General features: G+C 43.9%; 1 protein-coding gene across 1 annotated transcript; it reads left to right on the top strand.

The window, feature by feature from the left end:
* The first annotated feature begins 6,887 nt into the window (after window positions 1-6,887).
* Window positions 6,888-9,515, top strand: LOC125532641. The gene is made up of 3 exons (XM_048696628.1): window positions 6,888-7,072; window positions 7,230-7,362; window positions 8,734-9,515. Exons 1-3 carry the CDS (start codon window positions 6,888-6,890, stop codon window positions 9,325-9,327), a joined length of 912 nt encoding a protein of 303 aa, XP_048552585.1. The 3' UTR covers window positions 9,328-9,515.
* The last annotated feature ends 221 nt before the right edge of the window (window positions 9,516-9,736 follow it).

Genomic DNA, 9,736 nt, shown 5'->3' on the forward strand with positions numbered 1-9,736 from the left:
AAAGGAAACCTTAAAAAAAGAGCCCAAACTATTGCTACTCTAGCTCGCTCACAGTTTTACGCTAAAAATAAAGCTCGCTCACGGTTCATCTTCCCCACTGCAATTCTTATCTCCCCGCTCTCTCTTCTGCCGCCGGGACCGATGCTCTCCCGGGCCCCGGCAACAAATGCAACCACGAAGGTACAGCAAACGGCAACCTTCATTGCCCATCATTAAATCGTCCTCCATTACCTGCAACGCCCCCTCATTTCCTGCAATCTCTTTGTGTTTAAAAGGATCTCTGGCGGTGTCTCCAATCGTCGATCGCCGCTCCTATGGCAGTGCGCCACCACGGCAGCAAATCATGTGTGCAGGTCACCTCAACTCGGCAGCAAATCATGTGTGTGAAGGTCACCCCAACAGCAAGCGCAGTCGTGCTTCAATCTCTCGCACAATCGAAGATCGACAGGTACTACTACTAAAGTACTAATACACCACACCCTCAACACCACCGCTAGCTAGCTTGCTGGATTTCTCTAATAGATTTCTCATCTATTCTGCTAGGTCGCTGGACTTGATGGATTTATGCAGTCACTGCCTTCTTCTTTTTTGTCCCAAACCGTACGTGCTGTGATTAATTAGGATCAATCAATCTACATGGTAATCGACATAAGTGAAGCTATGATCGATGTGGATGTCTAATATGCTGATGAAATTTATCCAATTGCAGGTAAGTTCATGGATTTCTTTGTGCCTACAATTGTTTGTCAAGTCCAGGATCCTCATGTTTCATTGTCTTGTTTCTTCAGAGGACGTTCTTCTTCAGATAAGTCAGTGTGTGTGACAATTATTGACTACTTCCTGCTATGCAACCTGATCCTACTTCTCGAATTGCTATACAACCATCCTGCAGGTTTGTACATACTATCTTTTACCAAATTTTTGATTTTTATTTCCACATGTACCTTTGCATAGCATTTCATCTCCTACTGTGTTACATAGCCTATCTGAAAATCTTTGCTGCAGCCATATGAATCTCCTTAACTATTAGTTTTTTTTCAAGGAAAAAAACACATAGGTTATTTGACGTCACATAGCAATACACTTTTGGTCCACTGTTTTAATAGTCCCACTATTTCCATTGTAAGGGACATGCATGGGTCCATTAAAATACAATTTATTTCTTTTATTGAGATAACATAGCAAACATGTCCGTGCATTGCAACGGGAGAAAAAAAATATTACATGCCCCTACCAAAAAAACCATGGCTCAAGACTCCCCCATAACACCACCTCCACACAAACAGGTCCACATACTCAACATGGCATCCCAACCGTGTCACCACTTATACTCCTTCTCACCCACATCGCCGGGGTCGCGGGGTCCATCTGATCATGATGTGTCCAACCTCGGCCAATACCAAAGCTATGTGCTTGGCACGAGGCAACCAATGACCATTGATGCCCTCCTGTGTGCGGCTTGAAAGGAACGAACACCTAATATACATTCACGACACGCGTAGAATGTGGTTCTTTGGCCGACTATTATACGAAAACCATAAACTCTAGGTCTCATCTCACCTTAACTCTCTGCTATCTTGCTCTTTGTCCTACATGCGCTATACCATGTCTTGATCTTATTTGCCAATAATCTATTTTGCACTATTTTTTATCCGTGATACAAATATTTCTTGTTCCATCATTCAATCATTGGCAGATAGATAGACAATAAGTGGCGGAGTTTTTGAAGTTTTTTCTTATATGCCAAAAAAACATGAATTACATGGCAGATTGCAGAGCCAATTACATTGATTATTCTAAACTTATTAATACATCAGTTTCTAAGATAAGATAGTGTTCTCCCTATAGTTGGTCAAAAGTTATTGTTAGCCTCTGAATCAAACAATACACAGATGAGTAAATAAAAATCATTGGTTGATAACCTAAACTTCCAAGCATTTTATTTTTAGAACATAGGAAGACTGAAGCATTACAATTTAGTGATTTATACCATACTATGCATCTGGTTGTAATTGTTCTGTCAAAGTCAACCAAAGAAATATCGGTTCAATATAACAAAAACCTTTTTTTTCTCGAATACGCACGAGTGTGCGTACTTTATATTAAAGGAGAAGATGGGTGAAGAGCCCATCCACGGTTGTGTTACAAGAGTGTTTACATATAAACAGATTTCACGTCCACACGACTCTAGCTAGTGCTAACTCCTCACGTCATCACCCGCCGTGAGCGCCCGTATGGAACTGGTTATGTCCATCCTGAGGATACCCGCCGTCTTCCAAGACCTACATTCCACTTCTATTTTCCTAACAATGTGTTGCAAGGAGGGAGTAGCACCATCGAGGACAATCACATTTCGGTGCTTCCATAGCTCTCACATGACGAGAAGTATCATGGTCCTGATGTCTTTGCCGTTGGCTTCGCTTCCATTCATGTTTCCACACCAGTCCAGAAGTTTCGTGTCTCTTGTGGGCATCCCGTCCAGTCTATTCATCGCGCTGCAGACCCTAGTCCACACGTGGTTGATATGGTCTATGCTCTCTTCCTCCTGGTCGCGGAATGGACAGGCTCCCTGGTGATCTAGTCCATGGCGAGCAAGTCTATCCGATGTCCAGCATCTGTTCCGGAGTGCCAACCACGCAAAGAACCTACATCTCATGGGTGCTTTTGATTTCCATGTGAACTGGGCTGTCGGTACTATCTCTCGTCCCCAGAACCTTGCGTCACCATTCGTCTCCCAAGCCCAAGCTACTGAGTCTCGGCCTTTATTGAGTTGTATCCCAGCCAGTCTCTCCAAAAAACCTTAATTGATGCGCTGAAGTGAGATATGGCAAAAAATTCATACATGTACAAGGTGGGTGCGAACCATAATTTTGATGAGTGCTTAGCAAACTGCAAAAACACACAAGAAGCAGTCTGGCGTGTCGAGTAGTTTAGTTCCTGTAGCATCTGTCTCTGTTTAATACAGACTTTGCCCTCTTATTTTAAGGGGTCATGCAATTAATTACCCTCTATTTTCTTTTTTCCGAGACAGCTTCGTAACTCCTGAGAAAATCAAAGAAGTATATAAATTGGATGGGTTAGATGCAAGGGGGCGATATGGGACTATTTAAGAGGGGAACTGACCTGCAATTTAACAATCAACATGGCCTAGCTTGTTGCCAACATGACCTGCAATTTAACAATCAACATGGCCTAGCTGGTCGCCGGTTTGCTCCTTCATACTACCAGCGTGCTTATTTTTGCCCCTTGGCCTGGCTCGTTACGATAGGTGGGCCTGGTTATGTGGGTGACGTCAGCGTCAGACACACGAAAAGATAATTTATTTTTGCCACTTGACCTGGCTCATTACGATAGGTGGGCCTGGTTATTTCGGCACACACACAAAGGGTTTGTCGGATGCATGAAAATATAATAAGGAAAGCTGATGAACAGACAAAAGATATAAAGGAACGGATGAAATTACGATGGTAAAAAGCAATAACCCCATCTAGCAAATGTGCCCGTACGTTGCAACGGAAGAAAACAATATAGGGATCGTTGAGGATCAGATTATTGATGTATTGCTTCCTATTGGACGTCGTGGGCCGTTGGATGAGATGCATGATGGTTGACCTTGCCGCGGTCCACCCGGTGAACTGCTTGCCGTCGTCCAGTCGATCTACCCCCACACTTCCTGGTCGGTCATGTCATAATATCTTGAGCCTTGCATCTATATCGAATAGATTGGCAACGCATCCCTTCAGTAGGACAGTTTTGCCACGGAAAGCTGCAACATGTCCATGGTGTCCGGGTGTATAGTGATGATGGAGTTATCATTATTGGTGGCCTTGTCAACCATCAATCGGTTTAGCGCCAAGAAAGAGTTGTATCTTGTCCATGGTGTATGGGTAGTCAGGTGCAGAGTGGCAATAAAGTTGTTGTCTTTTGTATGTCTTTGGTGTCGACTTGTTCCCCTTGAAAATCGTTGTGGAGCAGTCCTCCTCCTCTCTTGGATTCTTACCTCTCGGATGCCTTACATGATTCAAAATAAATATGGAGTCGGACGATTCAAAATTAATAATAGATCACACACTAATAAAAGATTAAGGTTGTGTTCGCCGGCAAGTATTATAGAAAACAAACCGTGGTTTTAATAATACCGTGATTTTATATATCAAAGTATTTGGAAGTATCAATAACACAGAGGGAATAATGTTTGGCTAGTGCTATGCCCATCGAGGTAAAAATTGCTAGCTAGCCATTAGCTGCCGCAAACACGTGAGCAAGTCGTTGCATGCAAACTTGTAGTAGCCAGCCAGCTAGCTGTGCTCCCATTTTTATCTTCTACTTTTGATAACATAATTTGGTAAACAAATTCACCGATTTCAGGGTCCAAAGTACATACCCTTCGTTCATATGGACAGCATGGCTGGCCGGCGCACTTGCTTATCTAACGTAGTCTCTTTGTTTATCTAACCTTCCTAGGAGTTCATGCACAGCACGACTGCTGTCGAACGTAGCCGGGATGTCGTTCCCCGGCGAGACAATCCATGCTTATTTTACTTGTAAAGCCTCTCTGTTTATTGACTCTGAAAGGCCACGCTTTTTTAAGCATCCTTTTATTCTAGATCTCTCCAGAGTTCGTCCGTTCCAACTGAGAAAGACTCCCTCTTTACCCAATCTCTTTTTACTGATTCCCAAGACAGCTCACTGATGCCCAGAAATCTCAAGACCCTACATAAATTGATGAAACTATGAGTAGGGGAGCAAGTTGATACATTAAAGATACTAGCACAAATGCCCGTGCGTTGCAATGGGAGAAAAATAATAATATCACAGACATCTAGCCTAATACTCATGACTCAAAGACTCCACCTCACTTGTCGTGCAAGTCCATGTCCTCTATTTTAACACGGCATTCATCTATCATGGCTTTTCCTAGTTTCCGCCCTCACTGACGGGTATCCCGGTGTCCATTTGATCGTAATGCATCTAGACGTGGCCAATCCCAAGGCGATGAGCTTAGCCATCACATGACACACCTGTCATTGAATCGCACCGGCCCAATGGATTAAACTGCCCCAATGCAAGGGAATGTTTAAACTAATCTGTTGAGGTGGGGTTGAGCGGTGCCCTCTGTGTCCCTCGGGTACATGCTACATACAATTTCTCCTGCACAACCCTCGTGCTTCGTTATGGAGCAAACATCTGTGGCCCTGTACGAAGGTTGTCCAGATCAAGAAACTGGGTTACAGTCTAGGTCGCTAATGTAAAAAATGATCGGTCACTCTGTGGTAGGGTTCTTTAGGAGGCCAGTTCAGAACATTGGACATGATAATGTGCGGCTAACGACAATGTTGGACACTTATCCCCTACCACATTGAGCGCTAACTCGGTAGCATGCCAGACGGTACCGCAAGGCAACTCGCCTACAACTCCAAGCAACTAATATCAATTGATGATTCTAGGGGATGCACCCACTCCCATGACATGTTCGCTTCACTGCATGCACCCACTGCCACAGCAAGATCTATCATTTGCTAGTTGTGTGGAAACCGTGCTTGCTTGCCCTGGTTGGCTCTACCAACTCAGCCAAATCAGTAGTTGTCTAATTCTCTCTTCTGGCTGCGTTGCTGAAATATATATGAACTTAGACTGCACAAGGTTCAGTAAATGAATATGCACACTATCAACTTGTGTGTGCCCTTGTCTTAATTTGGAGATGTGGGTGCCAACATGTTGTTTGAATCCATTAGTAATGGTTGATTGGTGAAGCTATGGTTAGATCTCAGGTTGCAATTTGAATTGAGCCGATGATTACTTGAAGAAAAAAACAAAAAGATGCAGTATTGCAAGTGCAAGTGCGAGTGCGAATTGTTTGGATTGGGACGAAAAAAATGTTATCTGTTGTAGTGTATAAATACGATATAGCTCATTTTATTCCATGAGAGTTGCTGGCATAGTTGATTAATGCGGTGGGATTTGCACCTCATGGCAGCAGTTTGAATCACTAATGCACATATTTTTTTTGCTGATTTTCCAAAAAAATGAAACCAGTAGGCCGGGTCCATGAGAGAAGAGTGTTCAGGCCAAGACTTGTTCGCACGAAGGAATGACGTACACAAATTGTGACTCGATGTACGAAACGCCGTCGATTCTATTTGACCCTTGTGAGCATCAAAACGTTGTCGCTTCGCTGAAGGTAGCGTTTAGACGGCTGACTTTTTTGGACCTTTCATTCAGAATTTCAAAATTTCTTCAAATTTTCAGAAAATGTTCGTATCTTTTTTCAATAGAAGTTCGTAATTCCAAAATTTATTCATCTTCTTAAAAAATCACGTAATACAAAAAGTTCACCGTAGATAAAAAAAAGTTCACCATACATTTGAAAACTCTTCACTATATATAAGAAAAGTTCATCATATATAGGAAATTTGTTCAGCATGCATTTAAACAAATCATTGTATATTTAAAAATGTTTAGTGTGTATTTGAAAAATGTGCACTGTATACTAAAAAATTCATTGTGTATTTTTAAATTCAAAATTTTCAAACATTTCGGAATTTTGTTGCTAGTTAAAAAATTACATTTGAAAAGAATATTCACCGTATACTAAAAAATGTTCAGTGTATATTTATGGCCCAGCGCTAATTTTGTCACCACATTCGCCTGCAAACTAAAGGCTCCGTGTTCAATTCTTCCTCGGGCCTCCTATTTTTGACTGGTTTTCAAAAATAATAATAATCAGGAATGTCCTATGTACATTTGAAGTGCAGCGCTGCTTTTGAACGTCATAAGGGCAAGTGGCTAGCACCTTAGCACTAAACCCGGAGGTCCCGTGTTCGATCCTCTTTGGGTCCCTTTTTTCCTCTCTTTAATACTCCCTCCGTCCGGTAAAAGTTGTCTCCATGACATTTTTGCAAAAAAGCTCTCCATTTTTGTCCGACCAAACCCGCAGTCCTCGTCTTGCCGCACGTCACTCCCCTCCCCGCAGCTTCCCGACGTTGCGCTGCTCCCCTCCCCGCCGCGCCGCTGAGATCCCCCGCGCCTCCTCTCCCTCCTCCACGCCGCCGGCGCCGCTCCAGTTCGCTGCGTAGCTCCTCCTCTCCCCTAAAAATCCCTTCTTCCGGTGAGGTTCTCTTCGACGAGGCGCCGCTCGATCTGGAGGATGACGACAAGTTGGCGCTCGATCTGGAGCATGGCGACGGCATGGGGCGGGCGCTCTCGTCCTCGAGCTCCTAATCCACCAGCTCCTCTTCCTCCTCCAGGCCCTCCTCAACATCACCGGCGACGACGGCATGGGGAAGACGACGGCGGCAGCTGCGGAAGTCGACCCCAACGAAGGCGGATCCTCCTCAACATCCCAGGCTCCTCCTCCTTCAGGTCCTCCTCGTGCTCATCTATCTCATGCCAAGTCTGAATTTGTACTGCCAAGTCTGAAATTTTCATCTTTATTGTTAAGTCTGAAGTTAGCTGACATGCTTCTCTGACTTGACATGCTTGCAATTTTGATCACTAAGAGTACTGCAGCTAGAGTATATCTCAATTTATAACAGCACATGTTGACCTTGCAGCAAGTTTACAAGGACAACATTTCTGTCAAACTAAAGCAAGCAAGCACTTAACTGAATTTGACTGTACCAATTGAACAAAGCTGCAGGGTACATTATGTTAAAGATTTCCTACTTTAGTGATTTTTAGGAGGAGCACTTAAAAAATTTAGTCAGCATTGATTTATGAGGGAGTATAGTTTTTGACAAAAATGCTAGTGCTGTCTGTCTGTGCCTTCCAAGCCTACAAAGAGGTAGTACTGCATTTGTGTCAAATTTGATTTAGTCTTAATTTAGAGCTGCGTGTAGTGCAAACTGGATGATGTAGTGCTCTGAATTTGAAGCTTTAACAGTATGTAGATATAGTCTTGTTCAGATCTTACTGAAGAAGAGAGGGGTTAGTAGGCAGGTTACTTGAGAGGCTTTGTTCAGATCTAACTGAATGAATAATTCACTTAACTTTACAGGGGATCTAACTGACTGAATAAGTTTTAGGGACATGCTTTTATCAACTCTTAGTTAAGAGATTGTGGCAGTTTTATGCAGTCTATCAGTTTGAAATTGACTTCCCTTGTTCGTATTTTACACTCATCTCTACCTGGAGAACAAATTCCTTAGTGCATAATCTGTAGCTCACCATGACAATACTGTCACATGAACAATTCAAAACAGTTAACTGAAAGTGTCTAAAAGTAGTTAAGTGTTTCCAGGATTTCTTTTTTCTTCGGCAAGGCATGATTTCTTTTTTCTTCTTCTTTTTTCTCTAGTGTGCCATGATTTCTTCAGCAAAGCATCAATATCTATTCCTATCAGTGGTTATCTAATTGAATTTTCACATGCTTCTATCAGTGGTTATCTAACTGAATTTTCACATGCTTCTATCAGTGGAAAACTTATATTGTTCGCTAACATTTTATAAACAAAACACATGGAAGCAACTCTATATATGATCCATTTTGAGTAATTAATTTGGTACTCTGTTTGCTGTTGAATTCTGCAAGTCCTTCAGTCTAAGCCTATGAGTAACACTGCTTGTTCACTAATTCAGTTTACTGTACAATTTTGTGCAGACTGAATATTGTGTGTGTATAGCACACGCTCATCAAATTACAGACTGGATGATCCGCTGCTACTCTAATTCACCTCAATTTGACATCAATTTGATCTACACAACAAATTAACATCAATTTGACACTGATTTCAGGGCGCTGGCTACCTTTCAGTAGCAGCAGAGGCGGCGAGTAGGAGCTGGGTCGCCTGGACGAAGAAGAAGAAGAAATCAGCGAGGAGGAGCAGGTGGGTGGCGGTGGCCACCTCTGTAGCAGGTTGGGCGGCTGTGCTGGGCCCTACGGTGGATGCACTGGTCACCTCGGTGCACGACGGTGGAGCAACGGCGGCCGGGGTCTTGCCCAACTCCCGCAGCAGAGTGGCTGGCCTTGGCGCGCCGGGGTTGCGGCCGGGGATGCGAGAAGGACGACGAGTAGAGCCGACCGTGAGCCGTGGAATCGCCGCCTGTCGAGGTGTCGCCGCGGAGGAGCAGCTGGGCGGCGGCGAAGCTCGCCTCCGCAGCGCAGCTAAGCAGGGGCGGCGCAAGATGGCAGCTGCGGGACAGGTGGGCGGCGGCGCAAGTGGGACTTCGTCCTGGCTGATCCTACGGCGGCTGGGGCACGCCGTGCCCGTGGGTAACAGGGGGAGGCGGAGGCTGGGGCGCGCGCGGTGCCGGCCGGCGTCGGGGGAGGAAGAAGGACCGATTAGCACGAGATTTAAAATGAAAAAGGGGTTTTCTGCAAAATTATAATTGAACTACGCTGGTGACAATTTTTTCCGGACGGAGGGAGTATTAGGGAAACGTACAAAATTTGATCAAAAAAAGTGAAGAAACAATCCTCAGCGATCAACTGTAAACAATGCAAAGTTAGCTAGTCGAGCTGGCTACATCCTCATGTATTGAACAGGAGGTCCCGAGTTCGATCTCTCTTCCTGACACCTACTAGAATGACACTTTCTTTTACAGTGGAATAATTAACAGATTAATGCTTCATATATCACTAGTAGAAAAAGGGTCTTTAGTCCCTGGGATTAAAGGGTCATTACTAAAAGGTCCTCTTTTAGTCCCGGTTCGTATAAGGCCCTTCACGTGGCTGCTGCCTGAAAGTCCATCTTTAGTCCCGCTACTAAAGGATATATTTAAAAAAATGATTTTTTGA

Source organism: Triticum urartu, chromosome 1 (genome assembly GCF_003073215.2).
Source record: "Triticum urartu cultivar G1812 chromosome 1, Tu2.1, whole genome shotgun sequence".
NCBI classification, from domain to species: domain Eukaryota; kingdom Viridiplantae; phylum Streptophyta; class Magnoliopsida; order Poales; family Poaceae; genus Triticum; species Triticum urartu.

What these genes read in the sequence shown, in the direction of transcription:
- LOC125532641 (XM_048696628.1), top strand. Translation starts at nt 6,888, where the DNA reads ATGACATTTTTGCAAAAAAGCTCTCCATTTTTGTCCGACCAAACCCGC. An exon ending in GCGCCGCTCCAGTTCGCTGC is followed by an intron (nt 7,073 to 7,229) that starts GTAGCTCCTCCT and finishes CTAATCCACCAG; the next exon opens with CTCCTCTTCCTCCTCCAGGC. An exon ending in CCAGGCTCCTCCTCCTTCAG is followed by an intron (nt 7,363 to 8,733) that starts GTCCTCCTCGTG and finishes CACTGATTTCAG; the next exon opens with GGCGCTGGCTACCTTTCAGT.